This window comes from Canis lupus, chromosome 13 (genome assembly GCF_048164855.1).
Source record: "Canis lupus baileyi chromosome 13, mCanLup2.hap1, whole genome shotgun sequence".
NCBI classification, from domain to species: domain Eukaryota; kingdom Metazoa; phylum Chordata; class Mammalia; order Carnivora; family Canidae; genus Canis; species Canis lupus.
The window spans coordinates 62412407-62432285 of record NC_132850.1 but is presented as its reverse complement, the minus strand read 5'-3'; the positions used below and the strand labels follow the sequence as shown (position 1 = coordinate 62432285).

Here is a 19879-nt window from a genome sequence, read left to right as displayed (position 1 = left end):
TGAGCACTGGTTGGCAGGTGCCACCCGTCACCGTGTTGATTCTGTGCAGGACCGTCTCAAGCCTGGAAGACATCGTCGAAAAGCAGGGAGACGTCATCGCCCACCTGAAGCGACACAACGCCCTGCTGAGTAAGCGGTTGCTGACGTTCACTTCCTCCGGGGACTCTCCGCCCAGTAGAGCGTGAGGGCCTGGCCAGGCCAGCGGCTGCAGAGGGAGCGGGGCCCACTGACCACCTGACAAGCCGGCCCAGCAGGTGGCAGTTTGGGCCAGATGCCACTGGATGCCACTGATGGTTCTTATTTGAAACCTGAATTGTGTTCTCCTTGTGGGGCTGTTGAGCAGGTGGGACTCGTGGGTCACCTGAAAGGTGCTTCACAGAGCCTGGATGCTCCAATGCTCCGGGAGGACGTCTCTTTTTGCACATTTTGAAGTCCTTTACCGTCTGGCTCATCCGAGGATCAGAGGTATGATTAAGCCTGGTCTCAAGCAGCGCTGCTTCCGCAGGCCGTAGAGCCCTGGAATGACTTGGCTGCTTATATGGAGGAGATTGACAGGATCATCTGTTTTAAACAAGGGTTTGATCAAATAAGTTCTTTCCACTCTTAAACTGATGGGAGGAGTCATTATTTTTTGTGGTTAAATAATGTTTTCTCTGCCCTGCGGAGCCTCACCATGTACCCGACCTGCTTGTGTGCTGTGGGATTACAGCTTGGCCCTGTAGCTCTTATGAAGAATTTCCTCCCCATAGGGCCCGTCTCACTAGGTGATTCACTATGCAAACACCTACAGCTTTTCATTCTCCACAAATAAGAGAATCAAGATCGCTCAGACCAGGGTCAGACTGACCAATGCTGCCCGTTGTATCAGCAGCACCTTCCATTGGCAACAGAAATACCCGAGAGAAAACCTGAGAACTTTCCCTTTTTTTTTTTTCTTTCCCTTTATTTTAATCCTTCTTCAAGGAGTTGCCATGTGCTTCAGTATTGACTATCCCTTGATTAGATCAAGAAAGGTAGGTTCAGTGACTCTAAGAGGGTCTAAAAAGGAAAAATTCTACTTTATTACTTTATTTATTTAAGTAATCTCTATGCCCAATGTGGGGCTCGAACTTGACCCAGGGATCAAGAGTCACGCACCCTTCCAGCCCAGCCAGCCAGTCCCCCCTTGGAGTATACTTTCAAATTATGAGAATAAATTGTCATATAAACTTATATAGATACTAATTATATCTAATTCTCCAGGTGGAATGAAGCATTTTTGTAAGTAAAGGGCATCATTTCCTCGGTTTTCCCAGTCTGCCCCTTTATCCATTTGCGTTAGCACCTCTATATACTGCCCTAGGAAGCTTCATAGGAGCGGAGGGAGGGGACATTTGTGATTATGTATGTGGGTCATTAACTGAATAATCAAGATCTCATCTGAAAACCCTAGGTATACACAGGTATTTCTCAGGGGGTGCAGTCATTCGGTCACATCCGGGTCCTTAGGAGGGCAAATACCAGTTACCTTCAGATCTTTGGGACCTTCTACATTTTGTCTTCTAAGGTAAAAGTGATGGCGTGTCGCCCGCAGACAATCCCCTTGAGGCCCCAAAATGATGACACTCACAAATTAAACGCAAAATTGTATTTTTAAAATTCAGATTGTATTCAAGTTTCCTGACTTATCCTCCCTCTCTTCTTTTTTTTTTTTTTTTTTCTCCCCTCACCTTCCTTTTTACTAAGTATTATCTCAAAACCATTGCCTTCTCTGGAAATCTGTCTCTGTGTTGTGGAAGAGGCTATAAACTGCATCTGCGGCCTCCGCAGGAGCTTTCTGGGCGTCATCTCAAACTGGCCCTCGTACCTGGAGGGATGGGGCAGACCCGAGAAAGGGCCAGACCCCCAGGCCTATAGGCCGCAGGCCTAATACACACGGGAACCCCGAGCCAGGGCCTGTGTGGGGTGGCTGCAGGCGGGCAGATCTCTATAGCGGCCTGTACTGGGTCCTGTCACATGTGCGGTCCAGAGCCCCCAGGGCACATCGCTCTCCCAATGCCGTGTCCTCAGCTCCCCGGTGACCGTAGGGAGCGGAACACAGCCTCCAAGGACAGAGGAGGGGGAACAGCCTCTGAGGGCCCAGTCCTCCCAATAGCCTTCAGCTATGTTCCTTTTCAAAAGGAAAACACCAGTGGTAGATGATTCTTACTTAGTTTTAAATTCAGTTGAGGGACACTTCGGGGGCTCAGTGGTTGAACGTCTGCCTTGGGCTCAGGGCATGACCCCAGGGTCCCGGATTGGGTCCTGCATTGGGCTTCCTGCGGGGAGCCTGCTTCTCCCTCTGCCTGTCTCTCTCCCTCTCTCTCTCTCTGTCTCTCATGAATAAATAAAATCTTTTAAAAAATAAACTCAGTTAGGATCTATAGTCAGTTTCTAAGGTTTATAGGATGAACTTTGGTTTACAGAAAGAGTTTATAAAGTTAGGATACTCAGATTCTGATGTATGGTGTCTGTATGACCACAAACTTTTCCAAAGTCAATAATGCACATATCAAACAATAAGAAAAGTGAAACGAAGTATCAGAACTAGGAAGACCGGGTCATGAGCAAAGCACTTTAAATGTCAAGCATTCTATTCACCAGGCTCTCGGTGAGCAAGCACAGCAGATACAAAAACTAAGGAGACCCTGGTGTGGACGGAGGAAGAGCACTAGGATGGCTAAGCTCCACGCTGGGTGAAATAACGGCTGGAAGCCCGGGGCCTTAGGCACTTTGGGTCAGGGTGCCCCCCCCCCAAGGAAGGGGCTGTGGGGGTTCTGGGCAGACTAAGGAGTAAAGAAGGCAGGGACAAAGGCCAGGAGCAGCACTAGGTAGTAAAGTTGAACCCAAAGTGTGAGGGAGGACATGGGGACAGAAGACCGTCCGGTTGGGGAGGGGCCCCATGCGGTCTCGTTGAGGGGCCTGCCCTGAAACATGGTCCACCGGCGAGTGCCAAGCAAGGAAGTGACAGGGTCAGTGTTATTTTCAAGAGAATCAGATTATAGTACAATGTGGAGGAAGGCTCCGTGGCAGAAAGATTTGGCCCTGAACTAGGAGGTATAGCTACATTTTTTTGAGAGTATGTGTGTGGGGGGCGCCTGGGGGGCTCAGTCGGCTAAGCGTCTGCCTTCAGCTCAGGTTATGATCCCGCGGTCCTAGGATGGAGCCCTGCAGCTGGCTCCCTGCTCAGTGGGGAGCCTGCTTCTCCCTCTGCCCCTGCCCTCTCTCTCTCTAATAGATAAATAAAATCTATTTTTTTAAAGAGTATATATGTATATACGTGGAATACATATATTTCTATAATTGGAGGATTTTGTTTCAGATGACAATAGCATTGTGACTTAAAAGTTAAAAGCTCCCTTTTTAAAAAAAGCAATATTGAAAAACATAAGGAGAAAAATAATTTGAAATCCTGCTACCAAGGACTTGTACCAACAGTGCTTATCGTCCCCCTACTCTCACCCGTTGTGGCTGTTATCAGTCTGTTCAAGTCTAGCCCATCTGATTAAAAAATACATCATTGTTGCACATTGCATTTCCTTAAATATTAATGAAGTTGAGCATTTTCCTCCATATTCCTTGGCCTTTTATCTGTCTTTTGTGATGTGTATAGATCAGGTCTTTTTCTTATTATTCTACTGGGATATTCTTTTTCTTAAATATAATATCCCTTTCGATATAAGGATAGTCCTCAGTTTATGTTTCTTGGAAATCTTTCATTGCTTTGAGTTCACAAAATTGAATCTCTAAAAGCCACGCCTGATGCATTCTTGTGTGAGAGCCAGCAGTGTCGTGAGTGAATTTTAATATACCCAGGTTTCTGCTGCGGGCTCTGCTCTTCTTCCAGGGACTCAAACCCAAGTCATAAGTGAATCAAGCAACTTCTTTTTGCTCTAAGGCAGCATTCCCCAACCTTGGCACTATGGACATTTCAGGTTGGATTATCTTTGCTGTGAGGAGCTGTCCTGTGAATTTTAGTAAGTTTAATTGGTATTTCTGGCTCTTGGATGCCCCTGCGCACCCCCAGCTGTTACAGCCAAAAATGTCTCCATACCATGTGTTTCATTTCATTGAACACTTAGCATTTCATTGAGAACTGACCATGTGCCAGAGCGTATTCTAGGTCCTGGGAGTTCAGGAATCAATAAGACAGTGAAGGTTCCTGTTCTTGTGGAGTCTACATTCTAATGATGGTGTGGGAGGTGGGAGTAGAGGGAAGGAAGATCAAAGTGAACACAGACAAGGAAACCGACCATTGGGTTTGATAAGTTTGATTATTCTTCTGTAAATTAGACCTCATGGAGCATTCTTACATTAATATGACTTACGGAGAAATTTTAACTTCTGTGTACTGCACCATCCAGAAAACCAAATGGCAAATGAAATGAACTTTATGTTCTTTCCCCATCCTTTTTACAGAAAGACTTACTTTAGGGACTTCACAACTTGATCAGAGATGGTTTCATAGGTCTTACATTTTTAAGGAAACAGACATTAAATAAATGACAATCGCAAATCACAAAAATCTCTAAACATGCCCTAGGTTCCATAAGGAAAATAGCTTCATTTGTAAACCAAGGAAGGCTGTCTCTAATTCTCTCTGCATTTTTAATCCAGTCTCACTTTTCACCCTATTACTACACTGAAACTGTTCTCAAGGTTACCAAGAACACCCTTCTGTGTGGCTTGAGCTAGGAATGGATGCATAGGTCTCCTCTTCCTAAGCCTGTCAGCAGGAGTAGACTCAGCTGAGCACTCTTCCAGGATTCATCTTCTTCATTTTGGCTTTCAAGACACAGCAAACTCGTGCTTGTTTTCCAAACTCATTGGCTTCTTGTTCTGTGTCCTTTGCAGGTTCCTTTTCTTATTGTACACCACAGCTCAATCCCTGGGTCTCTTTCTTCTCCATCAGTACTCACTCTCTTGGTAATCTTGTGGCTTTAGTACAGTCTACAAGCTGGCAACTCCCAAATGTGTACCTTCTTGAACTCTAGACTCATATACCTAGCTGCCTCATCTAGAGCTCTAATTAATGTCCAAGACATCTCACAAACATAACATATCCAAAGCTGGGATGTCCTTCACAGCCTTCTCTGTCTCTCCACAGTGATGGTTCCTCTACCCCTGACATCCCACAGTCTCTCAGCAAATCCTGCTGGCTTTTCCTTTAAAACAGATCCAGAATCCATCATCTTTACATGGATTTTTGTAATAGTCTCTTAAGTGGTGTTTTAGCTTCTAACCGCCACAATCCCCTCCCCCCACACTCCCAAAACATCGGTATTTAATACAGTAGCAAAGAGATTCTTCTAAAATATCCATCAGATCATGTTACTCTAATGGTTTAATGGTTCCCTATCTCAGTAAAACCAAAGCCTGACGGTGACATCCAGGGCTCTAGAAAATCTGCTCCTCCTCCCACCCTTCTTAACTCATCTCTTCCTACTCTTCCTTTATGTACTCTGTTTCAGTTATATTGTGGTTTTTCTATTGTGAAGTCCATCCCCACCTCAAACCCTTGCAGTTGCTGTTCTGTCTACTTGGAATGATTAATTCCCATATACCCTTCATCCTTCAAGTCTTCGTTAGTGTTACTTTCTCAGTGAGGCCTGCTCTGGCCCACTATTTAAAATTACAGCCTTTCCCACACTCAGCACTTTCTAGCCCCTTACCCTTATAGGGGTTTATACTCTTTTACCCCAAAGTATGCCACTTTGGCTTACTGAATATTTTGAAATAAAGATTCTTGAGAAACAAACAGCAAATGCAAGAACACTGACCCTTCTCTGTCCCTCTGAAAGGAGATTATAAATCTCCCACGTGAAAGGTGTCCTCCCTGTACTAGGAGGTTAGAAGACATCCATATGACCAGAGATGGGATTTAGGGCTAGAGACTATATAAACAAACCTTTTTACTTCTTTACCTATTCACTACCCCCAAGCTCAAACCCCTTTGTCTTGTCAATTTTTTATAAATGTATTGTTTCTTTGTCTAAAAGGTTTAAAGGCTTCCTGCTTTGGTCACTTCTTTGAGTCACCCTTTTAATGCGGCTCTTGTATGTATGAAATTAAATTAGTTTTTCTCTTGTCAATATGTCTTAGGTCTATTTTATTATTAGACCAGCCAAGGAATCCAGAAGGGAAGAGGGAAATTTTTTCTTCCCCTGCACCCTGTTTGAGTTGTTTCCCAGTGTACTTACCATCTAAAATATTACATAATTTACTCATTCACTTTGTTTCTCTCTCCTGACTAGAATGTCATCCTATCAATTTCAGATATAGGGATCCCTGTGTGGCACAGCGGTTTGGCGCCTACCTTTGGCCTGGGGCGCCATCCTGGAGACCTGGGATCGAATCCCACGTCGGGCTCTCTGCCTGAAGGCTCCTTCTCCCTCTGCCTATGTCTCTGCCTCTCTCTCTCTCTCTCTATCTCTCTCTCTGTGTGACTATCATAAATAAATAAAAATAAAAATAAATTTAAAAAAATTTTCAGATATAGCAAAGATTTAAAAGAAAAGATAAAATAATTATCCTACATAAGATTTTCATTTGAAAAGAATGCAACAGAAAACAAAGGAAATAGACGTGTGGAGTAACATCAGAAATAAGAACATCCACACTTCTTATTCTGGAGGTTCTAACAAAATATGTATGTAAGAAAAAGAATACATAGAACTATAAAATTTGAAAAGGAAGTGATAAAATTACCATTATTTGCAGATAATATGATTGAAGATACAGAAAACTCCAAAGGACCTATTGGGAAAGCTATTACAAAATATACAGAAATAAGACAATTCAATAAGGTGGCTGGGAGCGAAATTAATATGTAAAAGTCTATTGCTTTTTATAAGCAACTACTGACTAGGAGTTGCAATTCAAAAAAAGGCCCCATTTATAATAATAACCACAAAAAAAAGATTAAATATCCAGATTTTTTTTTTTTTTTGAAGAAAACTTGAAAACATTACTAAAAGATATAAGACATGAAAAGGCATGATACGGGCACACCTGGGTGGCTCAGTTGGTTAAGCATCTCCTTCAGATCAGGTTGTGATCTCAAGGTTGTGAAATTAAGCCTCCTCCCTACCCTATCGATCCACCCTCCTTGTCGAGGCCCCCCACTTTCAGCTCCACATTCAGCAGGGAGCCTGCTTCTCCCTCTCCCACCCACCGCCCACTGCCACTTATGCTGTCTCTCTCTCTCTCTCATAAAATCTTAAAAAAAAAAAAAAAGGCTTGACACATCCTCAGAGACTTGACATTGTAAACATGACAGTTCTCCCTTGGTTAAGCTATCTATGAGGACTAGTGCTAAGATATCAGAGATATTATAACAGTATAATTAAAACAGTGAGATACTGTCTGCAAATAATCAGTGTATCAAAAAAAGAAATGTAGAAATAGACTAAAGTGTAGATGGGAGTTTAGGATATAAAGGTGACACTATAATCACCACCAAAAAGTTAGTTCATTCAGTAAATAGTGTTGAAACAACTAGGAAAACCATTAAGGGAAAAAATAGGTTTGTGGAAGGATTTCCATCTAAAATGAAACTGGAAGACATGAAATAGAGAACCTCACGTGCCTTTTAGAAGCATGGAACTTAAGAACTGAGACTGGTTTTCCATAAATGCCTGATTTACAGAGGATAGACTTAGCTCCTGACCAATGAACATCCACCAAGAATCTCTCCCCATCCTTATGCCAATGAACTTAGTTTGAACTCTAGCTGGACGCACACCCCTACTCCTTGCCCATGAATACAGCCCGCCCCAAATCTTTAACAAATTCACCTGTAGCTTGCTAGAGCATGCATTTCCCTTTTTTTTTTTTTTTTTTTTTAAGATTTTTATTTATTTATTCATGAGAGACAGAGGCAGAGACACAGGGAGAGAAAGCAGGCTCCATGCAGGGAGGCCGATGTGGGACTCGATCCTGGGACTCCAGGATCATGCCCTGGGCCAAAGGCAGGTGCTAAACCACTGGGCCACCCAGGGATCCCCTAGAGCATGCATTTCCTGAATTGCAACTCCTCTGCTATTCCCAGAGAGACTCAATTTCTGATAATTTGAGCTTGCTTCAGTTTACCTCTTTCTTTAGGTTAACAGATTATTAGATCTCCACCTTAAAATTCATATCTAATAAATTCTAGCTGATTCAAAGATTTCACTGTTTAAAATAAAACTATAAAAGTTCTATAAATAATGGGAGAGGTTTTTAAAATCATTTCAGAATAAAGTAACTTTTTCTAAGACTGGTGCAGAAGCCACAAAGGATAAACCTGATATATTTAACTACATAAAAATTTAAATTTCCCCTTGGCAAAAATGGTTATGAGATGCATATACCAAAAATTAAAAGACAAATAGAAAACTGGGTTAAAAAATATTTACAGGGATCCCTGGGTGGCGCAGCGGTTTGGCACCTGCCTTTGGCCCAGGGCACGATCCTGGAGACCCAGGATCGAATCCCACATTGGGCTCCCGGTGCATGGAGCCTGCTTCTCCCTCTGCCTGTGTCTCTGCCCCTCTCTCTCTCTCTCTCTCTCTCTGGGACTATCATAAATAAATAAAAATTTTAAAAAAATAAAAATAAAAAAATAAAAAATATTTACAATTAACGTCACTGTGCAATTTGTGATTTATAAAAGGAAGTATTTATTTGGCATAGAGCTTCTAAAAGCCTTGAAATTTCCTAAGAGCACTAGGAACATCTTCTGCTGGTCTTTCAGTGGGTTTCTGAATAGTTGGAGAGCTGCAAAAGTGAAAGGAGTGTCTTGTTCATAACAAGCCCCTTTCAGGGGTACTTGAGTTTGTTATTGAGGTGACTTTTGGAAATCCCCTAAAGATAGGAGCCGGTTGCCTGCAAGAACAGCCATGTGACTTAGAGTTGGAACTCACAGTCCACCTCTGCCAACCTGTGGTGGGCGAAACTGGGCAGCTAGGAGATGAGTGGGAGCGAGATTTCATTGTACAATCCCTTTTTACCTTTCGAATTTTGAAACTTGGCTTTTTTTTTTATTTTTATTTTTATTTATGATAGTCACAGAGAGAGAGAGAGAGAGAGAGAAAGGCAGAGACACAGGCAGAGGGAGAAGCAGGCTCCATGCACCGGGAGCCCAACATGGGATTCGATCCTGGGTCTCCAGGATCGCGCCCTGGGCCAAAGGCAGGCGCTAAACCGCTGCGCCACCCAGGGATCCCTGAAACTTGGCTTTTATACCTATTCAGGTATTACATTTAGGAGCGCCTGGGTGGCTCGTCAGTTGAGTGTCTGCCTTCAGCCCAGGGCGTGATCCCAGGATCCGGGATCGAGTCCCTCATCAGGCTCCCTGCATGGAGCTTGCATCTCCCTCTGCCTGTGTCTCTGCCTCTCTCTCTGTGTCTCTCATGAATAAATAAAAAAATATTTTTAAAACAAATATTATATTTAAGATTTTTAAATTATTTATTTGAGTGGGGGAAGGAGCAGAGGGAGAGGGACAAGCAGACTCCACACTGAGTGTAGAGCCCAAAGTGGGGGGCCTCGATGAGGGCGGGGGGCTTGATCTAAGGACCCTGAGATTAGGACCTAAGCCAAAACCAAGGATAGGTCGCTTGACTGAACTGAGCCACCCAGGCACCCCTACATTTAAGATTTTAAAAGGCAAAGCAAAGAACACGCAGCTCACAGATGAAGCATAGTGCCCAAAAATCATGTGAAAAAACAGTCCACCGATCAGGGAAATAGAAGACAAACCACCGTAAGAGACTCTTAACCAGAGGAAACAGACTGAGGGTCACTGGAGGGGAGCCGGTGGGGGATGGGGTAACTGGGTGATGGGCATTAAGGAGGGTGCGTGAGGGATCCCTGGGTGGCGCAGCCGTTTGGCGCCTGCCTTTGGCCCAGAGCGCGATCCGGGAGACCCTGGATCGAATCCCACGTCAGGCTCCCGGTGCATGGAGCCTATTTCTCCCTCTGCCTGTGTCTCTGCCTCTCTCTCTCTCTCTGTGTGACTATCATAAATAAATAAAAATTAAAAAAAAAAAAAAAGAGGGCGCGTGATGTTACGAGCCCTGGGTGTTAATATAAGACTCATGAATCACTGACCTCCACCTCTGAAACTGATAATACATTATATGTTAATTTAAATTTAAAAAATAAACGGGGGATCCCTGGGTGGCGCAGAGGTTTGGCGCCTGCCTTTGGCCCAGGGCGTGATCCTGGAGACCCGGGATCGAATCCCACGTCGGGCTCCCGGTGCATGGAGCCTGCTTCTCCCTCTGCCTGTGTCTCTGCGCCTCTCTCTCTCTCTGTGACTATCATAAATAAATAAAAATTAAAAAAAAAAAAAAAAAAGATTTAAAAAAATAAATAAATAAAAATAAACGGTATATTTGCAAGCCAGAGTAACAAGAATAGAGATTGTTTATATCCAATCTTGGCAGGAGTGTGCACAAATGGATATACCAATAATGGGCAAATATGGGGAAAAGCATTCTTAGTGGTAACTTGACCCAATAATTTTGACCCCAATCATCTTTCCTACAAAAATATTCATATGTGAAAAGTTACACGAGGGAAGGTTTATTTCATTTGCTTTTTAAAAAAGATTTTATTTGCGAGAGATTGAACTGGGGGGGGGAGGGGGCGGGGACGTGGAGCAGAGGGAGAGAAGCAGACTCCGCACTGAGCAGAGAGCTGGAGGGACATGAGGCTCCACCCCAGGACCCTGGGGTCACCCCCTGAGCGGAAGGCAGATGCTCAACCCCTGAGCCCCCCAGGTGTCCAGGTTGTTAGTTTAAACCCTGTGTGTTCTCCTGATCTCCTACAGGACCAGTAACTCTCCGGTAATGGTTCAAGGACTGGCTACTTGAGTGGCACTGGTCTTTGTTAACTGTCTTTATTTCTTCAGTTCTCTCTTGAACCCACACACCTCTCTGGCTTTTGCTTCCACTGCTCCCCAGAAACTCCTGCTGTCAAGTAGTTGACTGGAGGCTTCCATGTTGCTCAGTAGGCACCCCTCCCCATGCTGGATCTCAACAGTCACATCCGAGTTCATGCCCTCCCTAATGCACTTTCTTTACCTGGCTTCCAGGGCACCACGAACGTTTGGCTCCTTCTCACCTTCCTGGTAATTTCTTCTCAGTCTCCTCTGCTGGTTCCCCGTTTTCTAGACCCAGTTTTAACATTTACATACAGCCAAATTCACTGTTGGTGTGAAGCTCTGTGACTTTTGAAAAAAGTGCAGCGAGAGTTGTATGACCAATACCACAAGAGTAATAGGTTGACAGGGGAGGCTGAGATGAGGTGAGGGTGGGGGGTGCTAGCCACAAATGTGTAATTTGTTACAGCAGCAATAGGAAGGCATTACAATAATCAAGATAAATAACTTCATCAGCCTTTGCCCCCAAAATATCAAATTCTATAGTCCCTTTGGAATTAAACCCTTCCCTGATTAATAACCACTGACGAAGACTGACCTGTTTGCCATCTGCCTAGTCTTGTCTTTTCCAGAATGTCATATAAATGGAATCATGGAGTGCGTGGCCCTTAGGTCCGTCTGCTTTCACTTAGTGTAATGCATCTAGGATCCATGTATGTTATGATTATCAGTAGTTCGTCCCTTTTTCTTGCCGAGTGGTGTTCCCAGGGCATACCACAGTTTATCCGTTGCATTTGGGTTGCTCCCCGTTTGAAGCTCCCTATGAATAAATCTGCTGGAAACATTTGCATTAACGTTTTTGTGTGAACTTCATTTAACTGATGTTTTCATTTCATTTGGGTAAATACCTATGGGAGAGATTGCTGAGCGATATAGTAGGTATACCTTTAGCTTTATAAGAAATTGCCAAACTATTTTCCAAAATAACTGGACCATTTTGCATTCCTACCAGCAGTACAATAAAAATTCCAGTTTCTCTGCATACTCCAGTCCTTGAATTATAACTTTTGAAAAATTTTAGCTCTTCTTACTAGGTGTATAGTAGTAACTTACTGTGTTCTTTATTTTCATGTAACCAGTGACGAATGTACGATCTTGAGCATCTTTTCGTGTGCTTATTTGCCATCTGTTTGTGTTCTTTGATAAAATGCCTGTTCTAATAATTTATCCCTTTTTTACCAGGTTGCCTGCTTTTTTAGTGCTGGTTTTTAAGAGTTCTTTTTATATTTATCTGCCCCTTGTGTGAGCCACTCAGGAGTCCTCTGGGACTTCCTAGGGGTTTACGCTGTAGTCCCATTTCTCAAAGCATTTGCTTTGCTTCTTCGGGTTGTTCCCTTATGCTCAGCTCTGTAGGGTGAGGCTGGAAATAGTCACAGAAAGGGAATTCCCTTCTCCAGTTGTCTCCTCCTTTCCTCCCCACTCTGACTCCCTTTTCGAATTACCTGTGGCCAGATAGCTGGGGTTTTCTTGCAAATTTAACATCCTGTGTAATTGTGCCATTCTGAACAAATGGGCCTACACTATGGACAAAGCAGCAAGGGAGAAAAATAACAGGGGGATCCTCCACCACACCTTGCAAGGAACGGTACCTTTTCCTGGTTCCCACTGCCTGGGAGTGCAGATCTCCAATTAGAGTTAGGTCTGGCTTCTGGGCAGAACTGGGAGAGAAGGAAAAAGAAAAAGAAATCACATTCTCTGGGGTCTTTTTCTTGGTCCTCTCACAAGATGGACTGCTCTCCGAGTTTCTACTGTCTTTGATTCATTATCTCACTCACATTACCCCTGGGAGATAAAAAGGGAAAAGTCCCAGGAAAGTCACTACCACCTTACCAGTCGCTCTTCAGGTATAACTTCCCCACCCAGCCTGTCTGCCACTATTTACTTTTTGGAGGACTCAGATAATTGCATTTGTATTTTGTCCAGGTTTTTAGTTGAAATCTGGAGAGATAAGCTATGGCTGGCATTCTGGTTGAAACCCAGTTTCTAACTTCCTGAATTTTCAAGGTTCAGAGAGCCTTGGGGTTCAGTCCTGGGCCCTCTTCTCATCTGTTTGCACACCTTTCTGATTCCATCCAGCATCATTGCCTAAATAATTCCCCAATACTATATTGCCAGACTTTCTCCTCAACTCCGGAACTGCTGGTCCAATTGTATGGCTGACACTTGGATAGCTTACAGACAGTTCAAAATTAATATGTTCGGAACTGAACTCCTGATCTTCCCTACCCCAAGCCTGCTCCACCGATCTTCCCCATTTCAGTAAATGGCAAGACCATACTTGCCTGTGTTCAGGGCAAAAAAAATCATGTCCTCCTTGGTGTTTGAGAGACACAGAGAATCAGCAGTTTGTGCACTAACAAGTAGTAATAAATAATACAGAGAACACTAACCTCAAAGGAGGAAGATTAACTTGAGAAAAAGTAATGTGAGTAGAAAAGGAAAAGCGATCAGAGAAAAAAAAGTCACCAGAACATTCACTCTCATAACTTAAACTGAATATTCAGTTAACAAAAAATAAAGTAAAACTAAATGGGAGGTTTGGAGAAAAAAGACGGCACGTGTGTCGTTGGGATGGAGAGGTAGAAGTTGGTAGACAGTGGGTGAACCTGAGAAAACAAGTAGCAATAGAAGAACATTATTAAGAAATATGGAGATAAATACCAAAAGATGCTCTAAAGAGCTAGAAGTAGTTATCTCTGAGAAAAGAGTAGTCAGGCAGGCTAGAGAATGCAGTTTTTTATAAGTTGTATAGAACTTTTTGGCTTTGAAGTATACGCATGTATAACTTTTATATAATAAAGACAGTGGAGGGGGATCCCTGGGTGGCTCAGCGGTTTGGTGCCTGCCTTCGGCCCAGGGCATGATCCTGGAGTCCCGGGATCGAGTCCCACATCAGGCTCCCTGCATGGAGCCTGCTTCTCCCTCTGCCTGTGTCTCTGCCTCTTTCTCTCTCTGTCTCTCATGAATAAATAAATAAAATCTTTAAAAAAAAAAAGACGGTGGAGGATACATGCCAATTCTGTTAGATGATTACAGGGGTTCTTTTGTGGACTTAGTCTTTCATTTTCTTTTTTTTTTTTTCTTAAGATTTTATTTATTTATTCATGAGAGATGCAGAGAGAAAGAAAGGCAGAGACACAGGCAGAGGGAGAGGTAGGCTCCATGCAGGGAGCCCCACGTGGGACTGGACCCGGGGATCATGACCTCAGCTAAAGGCAGAGGCTCAACCGCTGAGCCACCCAGGCGCCCCAGTCTTTCATCTTCTAAATTATATATTCCTATAACACTTGAATTTTCTTAAGGAGCATATATTTATGATAGTGTTCTACTTTAGATCTACTTTAGATCTAACACATTATAGATTTATTAGTCAGGGAACAGAAGATATCTATCTTCCGTCCCTCTGAAGATCCCTGACTAATATACTTCATACTTTTGAAAACAGAATAGTATATATTATCAATATATATTATCTATAGAGAGAGAAAGGAGATACCTATATATAAATACAGAAGCCACACATATTATGAGGAACTGGCTGGTGATCTGCTGTTTACAAACAGAAATCTAAGAAAGCCAGTGGTGAATCCAAAGGTAAATGAGAGATATAGTTCAAGTAAGCAGGAAAAAAAAAAAGTGAATTCCTCTGTCCTCTGCCTTTTTTATTCTATTCAAGCCCTCAACAGGTGGGATGAAGGCCACCCACATAAGGGAGGGCAATCCTCTTGTATCCACTGACTCAAATGCTAATCTCCCCTAGAAACACCCTCACAGTCACACCCAGAAACGTTTAATCTGGGCACCCCATGTCCAATCAGGTTGATATATAACATTAACCTTAATATAAAAATGTTAAGAAAATATCAGAGGTGCACCTGGGTGGCTCAATCAGTTAAGTGCCTGCTTTCAGCTCAGGTCATGATCTCTCAGGGTCCTGGGAGTCTGGCTCCCTGCTCAGCAGGAAGTCTGCTTCTCCCTCTCCCTCTGCCCCAACACTGCTCATGCTCTCTCTCAAAAAAATACATAAAATATATATATATTTTAAATTGACTACCATTTTTATAATCTTGGCACATCCATGACTAAGCATGACTTGAAACGCAGAACCCATAAAATTTTAAATGTCTTACAGTAATTATATCAAGAAAAACATTGTAATGAATATGTAGATAAAAATGTAACTATGTAGTTTAAAATATAGTCTATCAGATAGGAAATCCCTCAACCTCTCATGAGTTTAGAAGCCCCAAATCTCATCCCATCTGTAGAGGCCACTTGTGGGCAAATAGGCTTGAGGGGTGGCATGCAGAAAGGGCCCACGGGCCCCCCCTTGGCCGAATACCAACTGGCCCATCAGGTGACCCACCTAAAAAGATCCATAAGCTGGGGATCCCTGGGTGGCTCAGTGGTTTAGCGCCTGCCTTTAGCCCAAGGCGCGATCCTGGAGTCCTGGGCCTGGAGTCCCGGGACGAGTCCCACATCCGGCTCCCTGCAGGGAGCCTGCTTCTCCCTCCTCCTGTCTCTCTCTCTCTCACTGTCTATCATAAATCAATCAATCAATCAATCTTAAAAAAAAAAAAAAAGATACATAAGCCTAACTGACCAATGGGCTACTTACACCTGGGCAGTCGCCAAAAACTGGAAGATTCCATCGGTCGCCATGCTTCCTCATCCTCCCCCTTTAAATGCAGCCCCCACCCACTGGCTTGTTGCAGACAGCTCCTCCTCTGGGGTCCTGCTCACTGCTCCCCTGCGGTGTATTTAAGAAAGTTCTCTCTCCTTCATTCTGTCTGGTGAACTTTCACCTCCCACCACCCAATCGATCGTTGGCCCACATCCGATGGAGAGGCACCCTCTAGACGCCACACCATTCATCCTCTTTACCTTTTTTTTAAGTTAAGGAATCACCTGTCTAGGTTAAAGACCAAATATTCCTCTTGTGGTCTGTATTCCATTCTCTTTCCTTCTAAGCTTTAAGACCGTGGTTCTCAATTTTGTATTTCTGGACCCCTCCACACTTGTAGGTAGGGGAGGAAAAATAATCTTCCATCCTCCTTCCTAGCTAGTCCCTGCTCCTCAGTCTTCTGGCAGCTTCTCAGCCAGTCCTATGAATTTTGTGATTTTTCACTATATATTCTTCTCTAACTTTTCTTTTTTACTCCCAGAGCTTCAGGTTCTTTTTTTTTTTTTTTTTAATTTATGATAGTCACAGAGAGAGAGAGAGAGGCAGAGACACAGGCAGAGGGAGAAGCAGGCTCCATCTCCATGCACCGGGAGCCCGATGTGGGATTCGATCCCGGGTCTCCAGGATCGCACCCTGGGCCAAAGGCAGGCACCAAACCGCTGTGCCACCCAGGGATCCCAGTGCTTCAGGTTCTAAGCACTTACCGAGGCCTCCTAAATTTAGATCTCCAGCTCACACCACTGATCTGAATGTCAGAGTTACAGAGCCAATGAGCCAGAAACCGGACTGCATTCAGTTCCCTGCTTCAAGGCCCTCAGTGGCTTCCCCGTGTTCTAGAATCCTTAATATACTTGCAGGGATCCTTATGGTCTACTTTCTTCTAATTTTCCTGTCCCTAATGTTGCCCTTATTACAAATTAGTTCACATAAAAAGACTTGATGTTTCTATGCCAAGAAGTCACTACAAATTAAAAAAAAAAGCACTGTTTGTGGAGGCCGAGAAAAATTAAGGCCATCCCACCTAAAGTTTAGCATTAGCACAAGTACAGCCATCTTAGGTCCCTGTGAATAAGAGCTGAACTTTAAGGGGAAAAACTGCAGAATGTCCTCAATGTTCTCGGCAGGTAATCCCATATCCCAAAGACAACAGAGCCCAACGCCCCTGGAAGAAAGTCCCATCTTAGAATTCCTCCACCTCTTCTGGAAATACCCTAGACCAGCCTATAAAAAACCCAGCTGTGGGGATCCCTGGGTGGCGCAGTGGTTTGGCGCCTGCCTTTGGCCCAGGGCCAGATCTTGGAGACCCGGATCGAATCCCACGTCGGGCTTCCGGTGCATGGAGCCTGCTTCTCCCTCTGCCTGTGTCTCTGCCTCTCTCTCTCTCTCTGTGTGCCTATCATAAATAAATAAATAAAAAAATAAAGTTTTAAAAAACCCAGCTGTAACCCACTTCGGGGTCCAAGTCCTTGCTCCGCTGTGTCGGGCACACTTGGACCCAAGCTCGAGCTCGCTAATAAACCCTCGTGCTCTTGCATCGGTGTCAGCTCCTTGGTGGTTTCTCGGATTCGCAATCTTGGGCACAACAGTTAACATGCGTGTTAGGGGGGTGAGTGGGTCTCCTGTATCGGTAAGGGATTAGGGGAGAGGGTTACACCAGTCATCTCTATGTGCCTATTTTCTTTATTAGAGTGACCATGTTATAGTACCAGAGAAGTTGTCAAAAATAGTTGATGGGGGGGGGGGCACCCGGGTGGCTCAGTTGGCTAAGCACCTGCCTTCAGCTCAGGTCGGATCCCCGGGTCCTGGGATTGAGTCCCATGTCGGGCGCCTCCCCCTCCCCCTCCCGCTGCTCCCCCGCTTGTGTTCTCTGTCGAATAAATAAAATCTTTAAGACCCTCTCTCTCAAAAAAAAAAAAAAAAAAAAAAAGTTGCCCAACAGAAACAAAAGGAAAGCAAAAGGTAGGTTCGTGATTCATATATCTAAAACCAGGAAACAGGCAGGAGGGAAAGCATCTTTTCGTGCACTATCGCGGTAAAAGTGTGTGAAGCCAGCACAGAGCCCACCTGGGGACTGCTCAGGACATGGGCCTGCGCTCAGCTCTTAAGACGAGCCAACGGCGCCGCCTTCGGCCCAGGGCGTGACCCCGGGCCCGGATCGAGTCCGCGGCGGCTCCCGCGTGGGGCCTGGGTCTCTGCCTCTCTCGCTGTGTCTCGTGAATAAATAAATAAAATCTTAAAAAAATATAAAATAAAATAAACTAAAGCCAACCAACAGCTTGAGGACGGCCCGGGGGTCTTCGTTCGGGGCGGCGAGGGTGCGCGTGAGGGCGCGCGGGCGGCCCGGGGCGGTGCGGGCGGACGCCGAGGCCGGGCCCTGTGGGCCGGAGCCCCCGCCCGTGCTGGGAGGCCCGCCCCGTGCCCGGCCCGCGCAGCAGCCGGAGGGGAGCGCCCGGGCCCCACCCCGCTGTCCTCGCCCTCCCGGCCGCGGGGCGGACCCCGCGGGGAAGCCGCCGCCAGGCCGCCCAGGACTCCGGCGGGAGCTGTGCCGCCCGGGCGGTGACCCGGCCCCGGGGCCGTCCACACACGCGGCGGTGACGGGGCCTCCGAGCCCGGACGGGAGCGGGCGGCCGCGGGCCCCTCCTCAGGAGCGCTTCCCGGGGGGGACTGGCCGCCCACAGCCGCGGGCCTGACCGAGCCGCGGGCCTCACGGTGCCTCAGGCCTGACGGTGACTCGGCCTGACCGAGCCGCGGGCCTCACGGTGCCTCAGGCCTGACGGTGACTCGGGCCTCCCGGAGCCTCGGGCTGTGGGACCCAGGAAATTTAACAAAATCCCCCCCACCCCTGGACAAGCAGAGCAGGACTGACTCCACCTGGTGCTGCCCCCGCCTCTGCCCACCTGCGTAGGGCACTGCCCCACCCTAGGCAAGCCCGGGGCACACCCTAATCGGACGCCGGCTCAGGGACAGGCCCGCTCACAGGGATCCTCTAGGTACGCGGTGACGCAATCGGCCGCCTGCGTGCGGACCGACGTGACTGCGCAACTTCCTGCGTATCCCGTGGGCCACGGGCCGCCATAAGCTGCTGCGCCTCTGAGTCTCGGGGTCCGAGTCCCTGCCCCGCTGTGTCGGGTGCGCTTGGACCCAGGCTCGAGCTTGTGACTAAACCCTCGGGAGTTTGCATCCGTGTCGGCTCCTCGGGGGTTTCCCGGATTCACAACAGGGCCTGACGGTACCTCGGGCCTCCCGGAGCCGCGGGCCTCACGGTGCCTCCTCAGGCCTCACGGAGCCGCGAGCCTCACGGTGCCTCCTCAGGCCTCACGGAGCCGCGAGCCTCACGGTGCCTCCTCAGGCCTCACGGTGCCTCCTCAGGCCTCACGGTGCCTCCTCAGGCCTCACGGAGCCGCGAGCCTCACGGTGCCTCCTCAGGCCTCACGGTGCCTCCTCAGGCCTCCCGGAGCCGCGGGCCTCACGGTGCCTCCTCAGGCCTCACGGAGCCGCGAGCCTCACGGTGCCTCCTCAGGCCTCACGGTGCCTCCTCAGGCCTCACGGAGCCGCGAGCCTCACGGTGCCTCCTCAGGCCTCACGGTGCCTCCTCAGGCCTCCCGGAGCCGCGGGCCTCACGGTGCCTCCTCAGGCCTCACGGAGCCGCGAGCCTCACGGTGCCTCCTCAGGCCTCACGGTGCCTCCTCAGGCCTCCCGGAGCCGCGGGCCTCACGGTGCCTCCTCAGGCCTCACGGAGCCGCGAGCCTCACGGTGCCTCCTCAGGCCTCACGGTGCCTCCTCAGGCCTCACGGAGCCGCGAGCCTCACGGTGCCTCCTCAGGCCTCACGGTGCCTCCTCAGGCCTCCCGGAGCCGCGGGCCTCACGGTGCCTCCTCAGGCCTCACGGAGCCGCGAGCCTCACGGTGCCTCCTCAGGCCTCACGGAGCCGCGAGCCTCACGGTGCCTCCTCAGGCCTCACGGTGCCTCCTCAGGCCTCACGGAGCCGCGAGCCTCACGGTGCCTCCTCAGGCCTCACGGTGCCTCCTCAGGCCTCCCGGAGCCGCGGGCCTCACGGTGCCTCCTCAGGCCTCACGGAGCCGCGAGCCTCACGGTGCCTCCTCAGGCCTCACGGTGCCTCCTCAGGCCTCACGGAGCCGCGGGCCTCACGGTGCCTCCTCAGGCCTCACGGTGCCTCCTCAGGCCTCACGGTGCCTCCTCAGGCCTCACGGTGCCTCCTCAGGCCTCACGGAGCCGCGAGCCTCACGGTGC

At 47.1% G+C, this 19879-nt stretch overlaps 1 protein-coding gene and 1 long non-coding RNA gene across 3 annotated transcripts in view; one reads left to right on the top strand and one right to left on the bottom strand.

The window, feature by feature from the left end:
* TMEM192 (transmembrane protein 192) overlaps positions 1-6110 on the top strand; it is a 30836-nt gene extending 24726 nt beyond the window's left edge. For both annotated transcript variants that reach the window (XM_072773833.1, XM_072773832.1), the window contains exon 6: positions 50-6110. In XM_072773833.1, the coding sequence (XP_072629934.1) occupies positions 50-185 (136 nt within the window). In that variant the 3' untranslated portion in view covers positions 186-6110. The remainder of the gene's footprint in view (positions 1-49) is intronic.
* On the bottom strand, positions 433-18593 carry LOC140603185 (uncharacterized). Its single transcript, XR_012006242.1, has 4 exons — positions 18527-18593; positions 12535-12603; positions 11484-11720; positions 433-561 (listed from the first exon to the last, which is right to left on the bottom strand). It is a non-coding gene; the product is annotated as an uncharacterized lncRNA (long non-coding RNA).
* Between the last annotated feature and the right edge of the window lie 1286 nt (positions 18594-19879).